Raw genomic sequence first — 19,285 nt, 5'->3', positions numbered from 1 at the left:
AACAGATATTAGTTCTAAGTCCAATCTTACCAAACTACCCTTTAAGGGTTCACTTTTGTTTGGCAGTGAGTTGGAAAAAATGGCAAATAAATGGGGGGAAAGTCCAGGTCCCTCACTTGCCAGAGGATAAGAAACCATTTTCTCGGATTTCTCAGGCAAGTGGCCGCTCTTGAGACTACTGGCGATTTCATCCATTTAGGGGAGCTTCTTCCCAGAGATCCCTTTAGTAGGTCTCAGTCCTTTTCAAATCCAGAAGGACTCAGAAGGATGCGGGCTCCGGAAGTGGGGCCCCTCAATCTTCTCAATGAAGATTTGCTGGCTCACCTGTTGGTGCAAGAGATAGGTGGGTGCCTATCTCGTTTTTATCAAAGTTGGGTCCAGATTACTTCGGCTTAGTGGGTCCTCAAAGTGGTTTGGGATGGCTGTGCTCTAGAATTTCTTTGCATTCCTCCAGATGCCTTTATGATATCTCCATACAACTCTCCTCAGCAGAGGATAGTAGTGGAAACTACATTGCAAAGGCTGTTGGACCTGAAAGCCATGATGTCCATTCCTGAATCACAGCAAAATACGGGCCGCTATTCCATTTATTTTGTCATGCCCAAGAAAGAAGGGTCCTTTCGACCCATCCTGGATCTCAAGGGAGTTATTCGTCATTTGCGGGTCACTCATTTCAGAATGGAAACAGTGCACTTTATCATAATGGCAATACAATCAGGGGAATTATTTATGTGTCTGGATCTGACGGAGGCATATCTGCATATCCCCATTCGCCAGGAACATCAACGGTTATTACAGTTTGCCATTACCAGTTTCAGGCTTTGCCTTTTGGTCTGGCCACTGCACCCAGGACTTTCTCCAAGATCATGGTGGTGTTAACGGCAGCTTTGCACAAGGATGGCATTCTGGTTCAGCTGTATCTGGACAACTGGTTGATTCAAGCCAAGGGAGTCTCCATGCTTCTCGCAAGGTAGTTTCATTGCTACAGGAGCTAGGCTGGATGGAGAACCTGGTCCAAGAGCAGCTTGCAGCCGTCTCAGACTCTGGAATATCTCGGCGTTCACTTCAATATGAAGCAAGCCAGAGTATTTCTGCCAGAGTGTCGAATCCAAAGTTTGATTGCTCTAGTCTGAACACTGGCAAAAACTATTCGCCCAATAGTGTGGTCTTATCTACAGCTCCCGGGATTAATGATTGCTGCGATAGATGTGGTTCCCTGGACAAGAGCACATGTGCAATCTGTTCATCGTGTGTTGCTTTCCCCTATGGAACCCACATTTGCAGGACTATGCGGTGAGGCTTCTCCTACCATTGGAGGTGAGGACTCAGTTGCGGGTGGATCATTTCAGGAAGGTAGTTTCCCTGGAGACACCGGATTGATAGATACTTACGACAAATGCAGGCCTTCTAGGTTGGGGGGCTCATGGCTGCCAATGTTTAACTTTGTTTCTCTTTTTTGGGGCAGACATTGCAGAATGTTTTTCCTGCTATTTGTTAAAGACTGGTAAATGGCTTATCTAGCCCCTCAGTTTAGTGAATAAGTTATTTCTTTTGGCTGAGCTCAGTGTTCCTGATGGGTTTGTAAGCTTGAGTGGTTGATTGTTATTTATTTATTTATTTATTTATTTTCTTTTGCTATACTGATGTTCAGGACAAAATAGTCATATCACACCGGTTTACATTGAACACAGGGTAAACAGCGAGATATACGAAAGTTACAAAAAACAGGGAGATAAATACAGGATAACTTAGTAAACAGATAGTTTCAAGAATCGAAGAAATTAACGGCATAGAAATTAAATAAAGGCATAGAAATTAATAAATTAGTTAATAAATAAACATAACTTAACTCAGGTACTTAACTATAATCGAGAGGCAGGTGGGGTCTAAGGGGTAAGGGAGGGGAAGGTGGGGTGTGATAAGGGGGGCTGGGGAGTATAGAGAGGGAAGGGTGGATGACTAATAAACAAGGGTGGGGGAGGGGTGGAACGGCGTGTTGCGCACAGGGGGATGAAGGGTGATGGAGGATGCATAGTGTTAGCGGATTTGTAGATTAGGGAAAGGCTTGTTTAAGCAGCCAAGTCTTCAATTTTTTCTTAAAGGTGATCAGGCATTGTTCTTGGCGTAGCTCCGTAGGTAATGCGTTCCACTGAGAGGGACCAGCTGTAGAGAAAGCGCGTTTGCGATTGGAGGGGTGAAGTGTGGCTTTGGAGGGGGGTAACGTGTAGGGCCTCTTTGTAGACCATTCTGATGGGTCTCGTGGAGGAGTGGAATTGTAGTGGAATTTTTAGCTGGAGTGAAGACTGTTTGTGGATAGTTTTGTGTATAATAGTTAGGGACTTATGCAGGATTCTGAAATTGATGGGAAGCCAATGCAAGTTCTTGAGGATGGGTGTGATGTGGTCACTTCTATTGGAGTTGGTGAGGATCCTAGCGGTGGCGTTCTGAAGTATCTGCAAGGGTTTAGTGGTGGAGGTGGGGAGGCCCAGGAGTAAAGAATTATAGTAGTCAATTTTTGAGAATAGGATAGCTTGAAGAACCGAGCGGAAATCTTGAAAGTGGAGGAGAGGTCGGAGCCTTTTTTTATCACATTGTTAATTTTCTATCGCTTTCCTTACTTTCCAAGTTGCATTAGGTCCCTGTTTTATTGTAACTGCTATTTCTTCTTATATCACATGTTAATGTTCTAAGTTTTTCTCCTCTTGTCACACCCTGTTGATTGTAAACCGACATGATGCGACTCCCATCGCGAATGCCGGTATATAAAAAATTAAAATAAATAAATAAATAAATATGTAGCTTAAAGAAACAATTTTTTGTGGTGTTATTGATGAATGTTTTGCAGTTCAGACGGTTGTTTAGAATGGCTCCAAGATCTCTGACTTGGGTCAAAGATGGTGAATTGTGGTAGTTGAGAGAGATGAGGAGGAGTTTGGTTTTGGAAGTGTTAAGGACTAGATTGAGGCTGGACAGGAGCAGGTTAATGGATTGAAGGCAGCTGTTCCAGAAATTGAGAGTCTTATTGATGGATTCTGTTATAGGTATCAGAATCTGTACATCGTCGGTGTAAATGAATTGTGTTAATTTGAGGTTTGTGAGAAAGTGGCAAAGGGGTAGGAGATATATGTTAAAGAGAGTGGGCGAAAGTGATGATCCTTGGGGAACTACGTGAGAAGAGCTGATTGGGAGGGATTCTTTATTATTTATTCTGACCTTGTAGATCCTGTTACTAAGGAAAGACTTGAACCAACTGAGGGCGGTGCCCGAGATGCCAATGTCGGCCAAGCGGTTGATGAGGATGGAATGATTTACAGTATCAAAGGCGGCCGAGATGTCGAGCAAAACCAAAAGGTAGGCTTGTCCTTTGTCTAAGCCCATTAGGATGCTGTCAGTGAGTGAGATTAGGAGGGATTCAGTGTTTAAGTATTTACGGAATCCGAATTGTGAAGGGTAGAGCATCTTATGATCGTCTAGATAGTTTGAAAGTTGGTTGTTGGCCAGTTTCTCCATTAGCTTGGCAATAAAAGGAAGGTTGGCGATGGGACGGATGTTGGAGGGGTCTGCAGGGTCAAGGTTGGGTTTTTTTAATAGTGGTTTGAGGGTGGCCTGTTTCAGGGGGTCTGGTACTGATCCTTGGGAAAGGGAGCAGTTAATTATATCGGCCAGAGGTTTAGAAATGGTGCTAGGAGCGGTGAGTAGGAATTTTGTAAGTATGAGGTCGGAGGGGTGTGAGGATGGTTTCATCTTCTTGAGGATGGATTTGATTTCTATGGAAGATGTAAGTTCGAAGGAGTCTAGATTTGCATGAAGGCAATGCAGGGAGGTGTAGAGGGGAGGGGGCTGGGTATTGGAGAGCGTGAATGGGGTTAGGAGGTTGCTGATTTTCCTCTCAAAGAACGTTGCTAGTTCGTTAGATTTGTTTTGAGCTTCGTCGTCAGGGATAGATGGAGGTGTGGATTTAGTAAGTGCTGAGACAAGAGAGAACAAGGCTTTTGCGTTATAGAGGAAGTTGTGGATTTTTCTGGCATAGAAATCTCTCTTGGTGCGAAGAATGGTGACCTTGTAAGAGTGCATTGAAGCTTTGTAAGTTGCCAGTGAAGCAGGAGTAGGGTTCTTGCGCCATCTCTGTCCTTTATGTTCAAGGATAATCAGGGTTCTTGCGCCATCTCTGTTCTTTATGTTCAAGGATAATCAGTTTGTCCACAGTTTGGCTTTTCCAGAGAATACTGGTGGGCTGATGTTGGGGCGGGACTATATATCCGTGAAGTCAGCTTCTTACTCCGTATTCATCTGCTGGCAGAGGTGCTTAACCCACTGGTGAGCATTGACCTGCCCTCATTAGAGGAAAGAAAATTATCAGGTAAGTAGTAATCTTTCCTTATTAGTGGGTGAATAAATGATCTGAGTTCATTTTAGCTGTGGGAAAGCATGAGAATGTATGTAGTGCCGGCGATGTTTAGTAGGAAGAAGAGAAAATAAAATATATTCCATTCCAGGTTTCCCTTGTAGTTCCTGATTTCTGAACACTTTCGTCTGTTTCTATATTTTGTCGTATGAGATTAGTGTGTTTCTTACATTGTTTCTTAGTCAGTTTATCTGCAATATATTTGTTTCTTTCCTTAGAGTAAAAGGCAAACATTTTTGTTGCTGTGAAACAAAGTAAAAAAAGAGAAATAATGAAAGTTTTACTGGCCTTAGGTTATGTCATTGTACCACTATGTTTTTCTTTTTCTTACAAGGTAAATATGTGAAAAATAGAATAATATGCAGTTTAATTAGTGAATCTACATGAAATACAAGTTATTTATTTATTTATATAGCATTTTTCTATACCGACCTTCATGGTTAAATACCATATCAGATCGGTTTACATCGAAACAGGGAAACTGTAACAGAAAACAACTATTTTTTTTTTTATATATAAACAGAAGAATCAAAGTTACATTCAACAGGGATAGTGAACTTGGAAGCTTAAACAGCTGGAAAGAAAGGTCTAAGAGGGCAGTAGATTAAGAACATAATACCATCGCGGCAACATGGCTAGTGCTTATTAAGAAATTAGATGAAAATACTAGAGCTTTTAAAGAACTTAGAGGAGGAAAAGTTCCATTGATCTTGAGAAGGGTTAATCATCTAATGTGTATCCGAGGGATCTGGGAAGGCTTGGCGGAACAGCCAAGTCTTGAGTTTTTTCTTGAAAGTTAGGAGGCAGGGTTCCAGCCTGAGGTCTGAGGGGATGTTGTTCCACATGTCTGGGCCTGCTGTCGAGAAGGCTCGGTCTTTAGTCGAAGGGAGGCACATGGTTTTGGTTGGAGGGGCTTGTAGAGATCCTTTGTAGATTTCTCTAATCAATCTGTTCGAAGTATGAAATTTGAGTGGAATTTTGAGGTCGAGTTGAAGGTGATTATGGATGGATTTGTGTATTAAGGTGAGTGATTTGTGTAAAACTCTGTAGTTAACTGGTAACCAGTGTAGGTAACGGAGGATGGGAGTAATATGTTCTCCACGCTTGGTGTTGGTCAGAATTCTGGCCGCCGCGTTCTGTATCATCTGCAGCGGCTTAGTAGTTGAGCTGGGGAGGCCTATGAGGAGAGCGCAAGGCTTGTAAAACTGTCCTGAAGTCGTGGAAGTATAGTAGCGGTTTGAGTCTTTTTAGAACCTGGAGTCTGTAAAAACAATCTTTCGTTGTGGTGTTGATCATATTCTGTAGGTTAAGGCAGTTATCGAGTATTACCCCGAGATCTCTTACATGAGTATGGGTGAGATGGGAGTTGAGGTGGGTCTGTGGGAGGAGGTTGTCTTGGTTGGAAGAGATGAGGAGGAGTTCGGTCTTTGAGGCATTAAGGACCAGGTTTAAACTGTTGAGAAGGTTGGTGATAGATTTTAGGCAGTTATTCCAGAGCATGAGTGATTTAGCGATGGATTCTGTTATGGGAATCAGAATTTGCACATCGTCTGCATAAATGTAGTGAATTAGATTGAGACTTGTTAGCAGATGGCAAAGGGGTAGGAGGTAAATGTTGAAAAGGGTGGGTGATAGGGAGGATCCTTGAGGTACACCAAGAGAAGAATTAGTCGAGGGTGATTCTTTATTGTTAATTTTGACTTTGAAGCTTCTGTTACTAAGGAAAGACTTGAACCATCTGTGGACTGATCCGGATATGCCTATGTCTAATAGGCGATTCAGGAGGATGGAGTGGTTGACGGTGTCAAAAGCTGCCGAGATGTCTAGGAGGATTAGAAGAAAGGAATGGCCTTTGTTCAATCCCATGATAATGTGGTCTGTTAGCGAAATGAGGAGGGTTTCCGTATTGCGTGCTTTGCGGAAGCCATATTGGGATGGATATAGGATATTGTGTTCTTCTAGATAATCTGAAAGCTGGGTGTTTACGAGTTTCTCTGTAAGTTTGGCTAAGAATGGTAGGTTAGAGATGGGGCGGTAATTAGCTAGTTCTCTGGGGTCTAGATTGTGTTTCTTAAGGAGGGGTTTAAGGGCCGCGTTTTTTAGACTGTCTGGGTACATTCCTAGAGTTAAGAAGGAGTTTATGATGTTGGTCAGAGGTCCTGAGATTGTGTTAGGGATAAGTAGCAGAAGTTTGGATGGGATGTTGTCTGCTGGGTGGCTGGAAGGTTTCTGCCTCTTAAGAAGGGATTCGATCTCCTTGGGAGAGGTTAGTTCGAAGTTGTCGAGCTTGGCTCCCGTGGGAGTGTGGATATTGGAGAATGTAGCGAGTAGAGTAGTGTTGATCGGAAAGAGTGCGAGAGTCTTCGAGATCTTCTGTTGAAAGAATATGGAGAGCTCGTTTGCCTTAGATTGCGCTTGTTCGTCTGGTATCGTCGGAGGTAGTGACTTTGTGATTTGTGATACATATGAGAAGAGAGCCTTTGCATCGTATTGGAGATCGTGGATTTTATTTGCATAGTATTCTCTTTTTGACTTTAGAATTGAGGTTCTGTAAAAAATGTAAGGTTCCTTTGTATGTTAATAGAGTGGATGGGTTAGAGGCTTTGCGCCATCTGTTTTCTTTTTGTCGTAGTTCTAGTTTTAACTGTTTGAGTTCGCTGGAGAACCAAGGTTGGTTTCCTTTTTTTATTGGATTAATTACTTTGGAGACTGAGGGACATAATTTATTTGCTACTGCTTCAGTGATTTTGTGCCAGGAGAGCATAGCTGAGTTAGGGTTGGAAAGATCCAGGTTTGTGAATTCCTTGGTGAGATGCTCACTGAGAATGTCTGAAGCACATGGTTTCCTGAAGTGAATGGTGGAGAGGTGCTATGGGGTGTTAGATTGTTTTTTTGTGGAGAAGGTTGTTGTTATCAGAAAATAGTCTGACCAGGGAATTGGGGTACATGAAGGTTCTCTAGTGCAGGAGAGCTTAGAGTTGATGAAAATAAGGTCCAGGGTGTGTCCTGCTTTGTGTGTTGGCTGGTTGACAATCTGAGCGAATCCCATTGCACTGAGGGCGGAGAGGAGTGCTTCACAGTTGGATGAGTGGGGTGTGGCATCGATGTGGAGGTTAAAGTCTCCCATGATTATGGTTGGAAGGTCCGTGTTGATGTGCTTCACTGTGGACTCTATAAGGGGGGAGGCGTCTGCTTCTAAGGATCCTGGAGGGGCATATACTAGCATTAATTGAAGTTGATTCGATTTGAATAAACTCAATTCCAGATTGGAATCTGACTTAATAGTATGTGATGTTAGTCTGAGTTCTTTCTTGGTGGCTAGTAGCAGGCCGCCCCCTCATTTTTTGTGTCTGTTAATTGAAAAAATGTCATATTTGTGAGTGGGTAGTTGGTTGATTAGGGCTATGTCTGAGTTTTTTAGCCAGGTTTCTGTGATGGCACAGATGTCGGGGTTAGAGTCCAGGAGATGGTCGTTGAGGATGTGAATCTTTTTTGTTAGAGATTGTGCATTGAGTAAGGTTACTGAGAGAAGGGTGAGACCTAGGAACTGGGTCAGGGGGGTGATCATAATTGAGATGAGGGATCTAGGAGTTCTTGTCGGTGGTTCTTGAACAGAGAACATGCGGTGGTGACGGTAGTATCTGATCGGGATCTGCTGGGTAAGCATTTCTTCAGAAGTAAGGTTGGTAATGATAGGAGTGAGGAACTGCGCTTTAGAAGCTGGCGTAGGGGACCAGCGGCTATCTATATGAAAAACTCGAAAAAGTTGAAGTTCAAATGCAGGTAGTGGGGTGAAAGGGTATAGCTAATGCTGAAGGCAAGTCAGATACCGTGCAGTGAGAGATCCGAGTAATAAGGCGCAAGCGTGTGGCAACTGTGGTCGTTTGACCTTTTAGATGGTTGCGGTAGTGGACTCGGTAGGGTGGGCAGGCTTACCACGCTAGGGGGGGACCCCTTTTTTCTCTCCTTCCCGTCTCGATGTTCCAGATCTGTCTTGTTGGAAGGTCGAGGTGCTCCTACGAGGTTGCCATCTCCCTGTCCCAAATTTGAGGTCATTTGAGTTCGCTGGAGTGAGCTGTGCAGAGCAGTAGGAAAGCAGGGGGGAGTGAAGGGCTGCTCTGGGGGCTGCACGAAGGGGCTTAGGGGGGGGGTAATGGTTAGATGACTGCATTGATCCCAGATGCCCAGAATATGGAACTGTTCAAACTGTTTCTACAATGATAAGAACATAAGAATATGCCATACTGGGTCAGACCAAGGGTCCATCAAGCCCAGCATCCTGTTTCCAACAGGGGCCAATCCAGGCTATAAGAACCTGGCAAGTACCCAAAAACTAAGTCTATCCCATGTTACTGATGCTAATAATAGCAGTGGCTATTTTCTAAGTCAGCTTGATTAATAGCAGGTAATGGACTTCTCCAAGAACTTATCCAAACCTTTTTTAAACCCAGCTACACTAACTGCACTAACCACATCCCCTGGCAACAAATTCTAGAGTTTAATTGTGCATTGAGTGAAAAAGAACTTTTTCTGATTAGTTTTAATTGTTCTAAATGCTAACTTCATAGAGTGCCCCCTTGTCTTTCTATTATCCGAAAGAATAAACAACTGATATTATAGTAATGATACTACAACCCTTCCATTCAGCTTTACAACTACAAAGACTTAACCATTAGGTCTACACCTGTAGTGCTAGTAAGAACATAAGAAGTGCCACTAGCAGAAGAGCAGTACTTCTTACGTGTGTGTGCCGCCTCTATTAGCTTAAATTTTTGGAGCCCTTTAATCTCAGAGGACGGGCTGATTCCATACCTTCACATGACAGATTGAAGCCAATTGAATGAGGTGAATGTAAGTAAAAAGTGCTACTTTCCTGTCAGTAGAAAGAAGAGAGGGTGAGAATTGTGCAAAATTTGGTTTGGCTTACCCCATAACTAATCATAGGCAAAATCTTTTATACCAAATTTTGACTTGGTTGCAAAAAAGTGTGAATGCCATAAAACACAAAATTGAAGACTGAAATAAAAACCGGAACTTATCTGAGAAAAGAGTATTACATTCAATCAAACTGCATGGGCACTGAATCCGTATTAGCTGACAATGGCCCATGTTTCAAGACCTGGTTCAGCTTCAGGGTCTTACTGTCCCAAGTATAAAGCAATGTGGGATCCGGTATATGTCACCTTGTGGTGTTGTACAGTGTATTAATCTTCATATGCTTCAGTCCCGCTGGTTCCTCATCTGTATTCAATTGCACTAACTCCTATAGAAACATAGAAATGACGGCAGAAGAAGACCAAATGGCCCATCCAGTCTGCCCATACTTATTTTTCTCATACTTATCTGTTACTCAGACCACTGAGGTCAGGGCCCTTATTGGTAACTTTTTGGTTCTAATGTCCTTCCACCCCTGCCATTGATGTAGAGAGCAGTGCTGAAGCTGCATCAATGTGAAGTATCAAGCCTAATTGATTAGGGGTAGTAACCACCTCAATAAGTAAGCTACACCCATGCTTATTTGTGTGCCCAGCCTGTGCAATTTAGTCCTTGTTGGTTGTTGTCTGAATATAATTCCTTTTTTCTTCATTCCCCCCTGCCATTGAAGCAGTGAGCTGCACTGTATGTGTGTATGTATTTATCTATTTATTTATATATTTAGAAGATTTATATACCGATGAACTTATGTATTCAAAGTGAAGTAACAGGCTTGATTGGTTCAGGGTAGTAACCGCCGCAACAAGCAAGCTACTCCCACGCTTATTTGTTTTTCCAGCCTGTGCAATTTAGTCCTTGTTGGTTGATTGAATATGAATCCTCTTTTCTTCATTCCCCCCTGTCATTGAAGCAGAGAGCTGCTTGGATATGCATTGAAAGTGAAGTGCATTGAAAGTGAAGTGCATTGTTGATTTCTTGTTGTTTAATCTATTTTCCTACTGCCTTAGGTTAACCCCCTGCCCAGTTTGCCTTCCCTGTTGAAATGTATTTCCAAACCTTCTGTTAACATGTGAACCGGTATGATGTCCCCACTAATACCGGTATATAAAAGTTTCTAAATAAATAAATAAGTATCAGGCTAATTTGGTTTGGGGTAGTAACCGCCGTAACAAGCAAGCTGTTCCCACGCTTATTTGTGAATGCAGATCCTTTTTCCCACATTTCCTCTTGCTGTTGGAGTCGCATTAACCTTGTGTATGTTTATTGAATAAGGGTAGTAGCCGTCATTCCCATAAGCCACCCCCATGCCTCTTCTCTTCATTTCATTCACATCCTCTAGGCTTGATGGATCCACAGTGTTTATCCCATGCCCTTTTGAAATCCTTCACAGTTTTGGTCCTCACCACTTCCTCCGGAAGGGTGTTCCAGGCATCCACAACCCTCTCCGTGAAGAAATACTTCCTGACATTGGTTCTGAGTCTTCCTCCCTGGAGTTTTAAAATGTTTGTTGTTGACTTTAGATCATTAAAACCTTTCAAATACCTGAAAGACTGTATCATATCACCCCTGTTCCTCCTTTCCTCCAGGGTATACATATTTAGATTCTTCAATTTGTCCTCATAAGTCATTCAATGAAGACCCTCCACCATTTTGGTCGCCCTTCTCTGGACCACCTCCATCCTGTCTCTGTCCCTTCTGAGATACGGTCTCCAGAACTGAACACAGTACTCCATGTGAGGCCTCACCAAGGATCTGTACAAGGGGATAATCACTTCCGTTTTCTTACTCGTTATTCCTCTCTCTGTGCAGCCTAGCATTCTTCTGGCTTTAGCTATCGCCTTGTCGCATTGTTTCACCAACTTCAGATCGTTAGACACTATCACCCCAAGTTCTCTCTCCTGCTCCATGCACATCAGCCCTTCACCCCCCATCAAATACATTTATTTCGGATTTCCACACCCCATATGCATGACTCTGCACTTCTTGGCATTGAATCTCAGCTGCCATATCTTCAACCAGTCTTCCAGCTTCCTTATATCCCATCTTATTCTCTCCATTCCTTCTGGTGTATCCACTCTGTTGCAGATCTTAGTATCATCCGCAAATAGACAAACCCTACCTTCTATCCCGTCTGCGATGTCGCTCACGAAGATATTGAACAGGACCGGTCCCAACACCGATCCTTGCGGCACTTCGCTCATCACCGCTCTCTCTTCCGAGTAAGTTCCATTTACCATCACACATTGTCTTCTGTCCTTCAACCAGTTTGCAATCCATGCCACTACCTTGACACTCACTCCCAAGCTTCTCGTTTTATTCACAAACCTCCTGTGCGGGACCATATCAAAAGCTTTGCTAAAATCCAAGTAGATGACATCAAGTGCTCTTCCTTGATCCAATTCTTTAGTCACCCAATCAAAAAAGTTTATCAGATTCGTCTGACAGGACCTTCCCTTGGTGAAACCATGCTGCCCCTGGTCCAGCAATTCTGCTGCTTGTAAATAATTCACTATTCTTTCCTTCAGCAGCAACTCTAATACTTTTCCCACCACCGAGGTGAGGCTAACCGGCCTGTAGTTACAAGCCTCCTCTCTGCTTCCACTCTTGTGAAGAGGGACCACTGTCGCTCTTCTCCAATCACACGGCACCACTTCCGTTTCCAGGGATCTATTGAATAGGTTATGCAGCGGAGCCACTAGCACATCTCTGAGTTACCTCAGTATCTTGGGATGAACCTCATCAGGCCCCATGGCTTTGTCCACTTTCAGTTTTCCTAGCTCTTCCCATACATTCTCTTCTGTAAATGGAGTTTCATCCATTCCACTCCCCTCCAGTTTCTTGTTAACTAGCGACGGTCCTTCTCCGGGGTCTTCTTTAGTGAACACCAAATTGAAGTGATAAGGTAATAATAAAGCTCGATGGACAACATTATATACCTTTATTTATTGATATTCCCTCATTTAAACATAAAATGTTGAATTTTCATTGCATTATTGATGTCATTTCCGGTTATCTATATCCAGTAAATAATGTCCATTGGACTCTATTATTCCGTAGGAGTTAGTGCAATTGATGGCACATGAAGAATAATGTACTGTACAACACCACAAGGCAATACACAGTGTTTTACACTTGGTACACTAATACCCTGAAGCAGAACCAGATCTTGAAATATGAGCCATTTTGGCAGTTATGGATTCAGCACCCCTGCAGTTTGATCAAATGCAACACTCTTTCTAAGATAAGTTCTGGTTTGTATTTCAGTCTTTAATTTTGTGCAATTGATGGCACATGAAGAATAATGTACTGTACAACACCACAAGGTAATACACAGTGTTTTACACTTGGTACACTAATACCCTGAAGCAGAACCAGATCTTGAAATATGAGCCATTTTGGCAGTTATGGATTCAGCACCCCTGCAGTTTGATCAAATGCAACACTCTTTCTAAGATAAGTTCTGGTTTGTATTTCAGTCTTTAATTTTGTGTTTTGTAGCACTTACACTTTTTTGCATACAGGTCATAATATGGTATTAAATATATTGCCTGTGATTAGTTATGAGTACTATGGAAAAGTGGCGTGACATATTGGTGGCTAATGTCTGTCGTTATGATGACAATATATTTATATCCATGATAAAACCTATAGGGTATATTTTAAAAGAATCTTGAGAGATTGACAGGGAAAGGGTCTTTAGTGTATATCTAATGACATGCTATTTCATTTCAGGTGATGAAAATTTTGTGTACTTCCACTATTTTGTACACATTCATGTAAGTTAGTGTTGGCATGAAGATAACATTCACTGCTTCGTCTTTTTGTTTGTGTATTGAAACTAGATTTTGAGATTTGTGAGAGAATGGAATAGTTTGACAAGCATGAAGCAGAGAATTCTAAGAAAAAGCAGACAGATATTTTGCAGCCCTATTCTTGCTTTGGGAGATATCATTAAGCAGCAGGCAAGGCACAGCAGTACCAAAAGGTAGGATTTCTAGTTCATGTTATGTCCTTTGTTCTCATGCTTTATTGCTAGAGGGGAGCCCCAAGGAAACCTATGTAGCTTGTTATGAAATTGTGTTAAAATAATAAAAGCAGAACAGAAAGGTACAGCTAGTTTCACAGTGACAAAATTAAGTCTATTGTATGAAATGGATTAAATCAATTGGAGAGAACAGATTGCCTACCTCTTGAGAAAGGTGTGGGGTTTTTGAGTAGGTTAGAAATATTTGATACTTAACCTCATTCAACCAGGATTTAAGTTGTTTGTCTATTGCTTTCATGGTTATATGCCTTGCAAAATAACATTTTTTTTTCGTGTAAGCCAGGGGAGGAGATTTCATCGGTTGAAAAATAAATGTTTTAATTAACATGGAATAGTTAAGGGCATGGTATATGTCATTCTCTAATAATTTTTTTTCCCAAATTTTAAGAGCCTATTGAAAGAGCCTGCTAATGTTTTATGATAAAAATCTAGCAAATGCTAAATCTCCCTCATAAGCAGACACAATCTCTGGACAAAGAAATAGATTTAAATCAATTCACCAGTTTTTGAACATATATCTTATGTTTTTCTGTTTAATAGATTCCTTTTCCATGGCATTCAGAGAATAGTGGTCTTTCCTAGCATGTGGATAGATGGATGCAGGACCAGTGGGTTATGCACCTCTATCAGCAGATGGAGATAAAACAAGCTGACATCTCAGTATATATAGTCCTCCCGTGACATCAGCCTGCCAATATTCTCCATCTCCAGCAGATGGTGGACGTGCATTTCCCTACTGGGGATTCCTTCAAAATTCAGAGGAGAATTGGTAGGAGCTTTGAGTTGCCCCGCTCTCCTGTGGTGATACCTAATGGTCCCTCCCCCAGTTGAGAATTCCTGAGGTGATTTCCATGGTCCTTCAGATAAGTGCCTTGGTCCAGTAGCTGTTTTTTTAAGCCGGCGTGGACTTAGCTGATTTAAACAGCTGAAAGGCAGTGGGTGCAGGAAGCAGAGTGCAGCGGTGATGGTATATGGCCTCTCCCCTTGCAGCCGGAGGCCGTCTCTATACTCAGCCGGGAAAGCTGAGCTCAGGTAAGTTTTGGAAAAAAAAAGGTCAAAGACAGAGTAGAGGGGTTGTTGTAGGACTTCCTCCGGTCTCTGTGCTCAGGGTGCTGTTCTGACATTTGTACCCGCTCTCGTGGGGGTTAAGGGACCTGGGCAGCCTGGTGGGTTGAACAGCCCAGGTGGGCTAGGTCCCATGGTTAGGCTTCTTGCTGTGTACCACGAGGTAGGCCACAGCAACATTTTTGCTTGCCTTTTTTTTCTGCACGTTCATCTGCCCTCTGCAGGACCGTCAGTGCATGCAAGTGCATCCGGCTGTGAGTCTGAATTGTGCGCCCAGTTCTTTTGGGCACTGCCTGTGCACACACTCTGGAACATATTGGTTGTGTGCCCAGGATTAGCGCAGTGACAGTGCGTTTAAGTTTTGCAGCTCATAGCCTTGGAACTCCTAAGTTTTGTGCGCTTAAATTTTATATCAAGAATTCGGCTGGACGCACATCTTCAGTTGCCTGTTAAGCATACTGATGGACTAATGGCACCTATGGCTAAGAAACCTAAGCACCTTTCCCTCTGTAATATTCAGGCATCTCAGCCTAGAATGCCATCTAACTTATGCCAGCGCTACTTAGAGGTTCAGGGAGAATTATCTTCCTCTGATTTTACTAAGCCTGGTTCTTCCCAGCCTGATGAGGGCCTGATTAAAGACATATCAAGAGGGACGCCTGATCTTGGAACTCCCTTGACTGGTTCCTCAGCAGGGTACAGCAGCTCAGTGGGCACTGCTCAAGTGCCTCCTGGTTTTGGAATGTATCCTTCTGATTTTCTTGGGTAGAATTTTTTCAAGGATTGCAGTCCTTTCTTCAGGCGCAGTCCTCAGCCCCGTCTAATCCTGTCAGGTCAGATTCTCAAGTAGTGCCCTCTCCCTTTTCCGGTATTACTATTGAGCACTGACATACATCTTGCTTGACTGCAGATACTGCGGATAGGAATCCAGATGGCACTGATAATGAGGCAGATCCTGACTGTCTGGAGGATGGGGAAATTCCTCTAGGACTGGAACCATATAGGACTATGCTGTGGTTCTTTTCTAGAGATGAACTGCCATCCCTGATTTCCCAGATATTGAAGATGCTGGTGGGAGTACCTGGGACAGATTCTGTGTCTGAACCAAAGAAAAATCCCATTTTGGTTTCTTTGCGTAAAGCCTCTTGTTTTTCCCTGTTATGGAGGCCATCCAAGAATTGATTGATCTTGATTGGGAGGCCCCAGAGGCAAATTTCAAAGGGGGTCAGACCTTGGAAGGCCTGTACTCTCTGGATCCAGTGGCATGAGAGCATCTGCATTTTCTGAAAGTAGATGCATTTGTCTGTGCCGTCTCTAAACGGACGACTATCCCCAAGGAGGGAGCAGCAGCCTTGATGGACATGCATGATAGGAGGATTGAGGCCACCGCTCGCTCTTGTTTGATTCTCTCTCAGAAAGTTGATGACTCTAGTGTGAGTTCTAGGGCAGTTATGGAACCAGCTGTCGCCTTTTTAGCAGTTGTGGGCTGCAATTTGGTCCACAGCTCGGCTAAAGGAATGGCTTTGGTAATAGCAGCCAAGCGTCAGTTATGGCTGAGAAATTGGTCGGCCGATGCCACCTGTAAAGCTAATCTTATGAAATTGCTCTTTAAAGGCTTGCTCTTGTTTGGAAGCGAGTTGGAGAAACTGGCCAGTAATTGGGGTGAATCCCTGGTTCTTCAGTTGCCAGAGGATGAGACGCAGTCACCACACCCCTTTGGTATGCGAGGTCGTCTTAGGGGTTCCAAGCAGTTACGTCCCTACAGAGGGGCAACCTTTCAGAACATATGAACATGCCATACTGGGTCAGACCAAGGGTCCATCAAGCCCAGCATCCTGTTTCCAACAGTGGCCAATCCAGGCCATAAGAACCTGGCAAATACCCAAAAACGAAGTCTATTCCATGTTACCGTTGCTAGTAATAGCGGTGGTTATTATCTAAGTCAACTTAATTAATAGCAGGTAATGGACTTCTCCTCCAAGAACTTATCCAATCCTTTTTTAAACACAGCTATACTAACTGCACTAACCACATCCTCTGGCAACAAATTCCAGAGTTTAATTGTGCGTTGAGTGAAAAAGAACTTTCTCCGATTAGTTTTAAATGTGCCACACGCTAACTTCATGGAGTGCCCCCTAGTCTTTCTATTATCCGAAAGAGTAAATAACCGATTCACATCTACCCATTCTAGACCTCTCATGATTTTAAAGACCTCTATCATATCCCCCCTCAGCCGTCTCTTCTCCAAGCTGAAAAGTCCTAACCTCTTTAGTCTTTCCTCATAGGGGAGCTGTTCCATTCAATTTATTATTTTGGTAGCCCTTCTCTGTACCTTCTCCATCGCAATTATATCTTTTTTGAGATGTGGTGACCAGAATTGTACACAATATTCAAGGTGCGGTCTCACCATGGAGCGATACAGAGGCATTATGACATTTTCCATTTTATTCATCATTCCCTTTCTAATAATTCCCAAAATTCTGTTTGATTTTTTGACTTGCGCAGCACACTGAACCGATGATTTCAATGTGTTATCCACTATGACGCCTAGATCTCTTTCTTGGGTAGTAGCATCTAATATGGAAACTAAGATTGTGTAACTATAGCATGGGTTATTTTTCCCTATATGCATCACCTTGCACTTGTCCACATTAAATTTTATCTGCCATTTAGATGCCCAATTTTCCAGCCTCACAAGGTCTTCCTGCAATTTATCACAATCTGCTTGTGATTTAACTACTCTGAACAATTTTGTATCATCTGCAAATTTGATTATCTCACTCGTATTTCTTTCCAGATCATTTATAAATATATTGAAAATTAAGGATCCCAGTACAGATCCCTGAGGCACTCCACTGCCCACTCCTTTCCACTGAGAAAATTGTCCATTTAATCCTACTCTGTTTCCTGTCTTTTAGCCAGTTTGTAATCCACGAAAGGACATCGCCACCTATCCCATGACTTTTTACTTTTCCTAGAAGCCTCTCATGAGGAACTTTGTCAAATGCCTTCTGAAAATCCAAGTACACTACATCTACCGGTTCACCTTTATCCACATGTTTATTAACTCCTTCAAAAAAGTGAAGCAGATTTGTGAGGCAAGGCTTGCCTTGGGTAAAGCCATGCTGACTTTGTTCCATTAAACCATGTATTTCTATATGTTCTGTGATTTTGATGTTTTTGAACACTTTCCACTATTTTTCCTGGCACTGAAGTCAGGCTAACCGGTCTGTAATTTCCCGGATTTCCCCTGGAGCCCTTTTTAAATATGGGGGTTACATTAGCTATCCTCCAGTCTTCAGGTACAATGGATGATTTTAATGATAGGTTACAAATTTTTACTAATAGGTCTGAAATTTCATTTTTTAGTTCCTTCAGAACTCTGGGGTGTATACCATCCTGTCCAGGTGATTTACCACTCTTTAGTTTATCAATCAGGTCTACCACATCTTCTAGGTTCACTGTGATTTGGTTCAGTCCATCTGAATCATTACCCATGAAAACCTTCTCCAGTACGGGTACTTCCCCAACATCCTCTTCAGTAAACACCGAAGAAAAGAAATCATTTAATCTTTCCGCGATGGCCTTATCTTCTCTAAGTGCCCCTTTAACCCCTCGATCATCTAACGGTCCAACTGACTCCCTCACAGGCTTTCTGCTTTGGATATATTTTAAAAAGTTTTTACTGTGAGTTTGCCTCTATGGCCAACTTCTTTTCAAATTCTCTCTTAGCTTGTCTTATCAATGTCTTACATTTAACTTGCCAACGTTTATGCATGTTCCTATTTTCCTCTGTTGGATCCTTCTTCCAATTTTTGAATGAAGATCTTTTGGCTAAAATAGCTTCTTTCACCTCCCCTTTTAACCATGCTGGTAATCGTTTTGCCTGCTTTCCACCTTTCTTAATGTGTGGAATACATCTGGATTGTGCTTCTAGGATGGTATTATTTTTTTTTTTTAATATTTATATTTTTATTGGCAGAACACACAATCTTAACAGGAAAGTCATATTAACCATAGATCAACAATGCAATACAGTAGAAAGACTGCCAACAACAGTTTATCCCCTTTTTTGCTCCTTCCCCCATCCCCACCCATTTCCCCCTTATAACATCTCACATCAGGGTTTTCCTCTTCGTGTCACACCATATAACAGCTAGAAGAAATAAAAAGTACAGACAATATGGATAAAGGAAGTTTCCCTATCTTAATATCCAGAATCATCCCCTACTGTCGAGACTCATCCATCCATCACCACAGCTGCCAGTCCGCAAAGCCAAGAGCGAGTGTCTCAAAAGTCTTTATACCAACGTAGGAATGGTTCCCAGAGTCTAATGTGAGATGACATTTTGTCAGTCTGCCCTGCGTGCAGATAATACCAATAATGCACCGACCATAGTCTTTTTATAACAAAATCCGCTATGGGGGGAAGCTCCATCCGCCAGTGTGAAGCCAGCTCCTGTCGTGCAGCACAAAGTATATGGTTTATCAAATTCCTAATTCGAGACGGCCACTCTGTGGGGTAAGCTGATAATAGGTATATTTCAGGGAGAAAAGGTACATCCTCTCCGAGCATCTGCAAGATGATAGATGCAACCCATTTCCAAAATGGTACCACCTTAGGACAAGTCCACCAAATATGTATAAAGGAACCCTCCATCGAACAATTCCGCCAGCAGACAGCTGTTCTGCTCGAGTACATTTTGCTTAATTTAAGTGGAGTAAGGTACCAGCAATAGAGCAACTTGTAGTTCATTTCCACTGTTGAAGCGGCTATAGAGCTTTTGGCAATATTCAAATAACACTGTTTCCATTGCTTAGCAGTCCACGAGTAG

General features: G+C 42.6%; 1 protein-coding gene across 5 annotated transcripts in view; it reads left to right on the top strand.

Annotated features, from left to right (window-relative positions):
- ZRANB3 (zinc finger RANBP2-type containing 3) overlaps positions 1 to 19,285 on the top strand; it is a 593,631-nt gene that overhangs the window by 455,126 nt on the left and 119,220 nt on the right. For all 5 annotated transcript variants that reach the window (XM_029605377.1, XM_029605376.1, XM_029605378.1 and 2 more), the window contains one exon: positions 13,183 to 13,325. In XM_029605377.1, the coding sequence (XP_029461237.1) occupies positions 13,183 to 13,325 (143 nt within the window). The remainder of the gene's footprint in view (positions 1 to 13,182; positions 13,326 to 19,285) is intronic.

This window comes from Rhinatrema bivittatum, chromosome 6 (assembly GCF_901001135.1).
Source record: "Rhinatrema bivittatum chromosome 6, aRhiBiv1.1, whole genome shotgun sequence".
NCBI classification, from domain to species: Eukaryota; Metazoa; Chordata; class Amphibia; order Gymnophiona; family Rhinatrematidae; genus Rhinatrema; species Rhinatrema bivittatum.
Note: the sequence above shows the minus strand (reverse complement) of the source record. Positions and strands in the feature narration are given on the sequence as shown.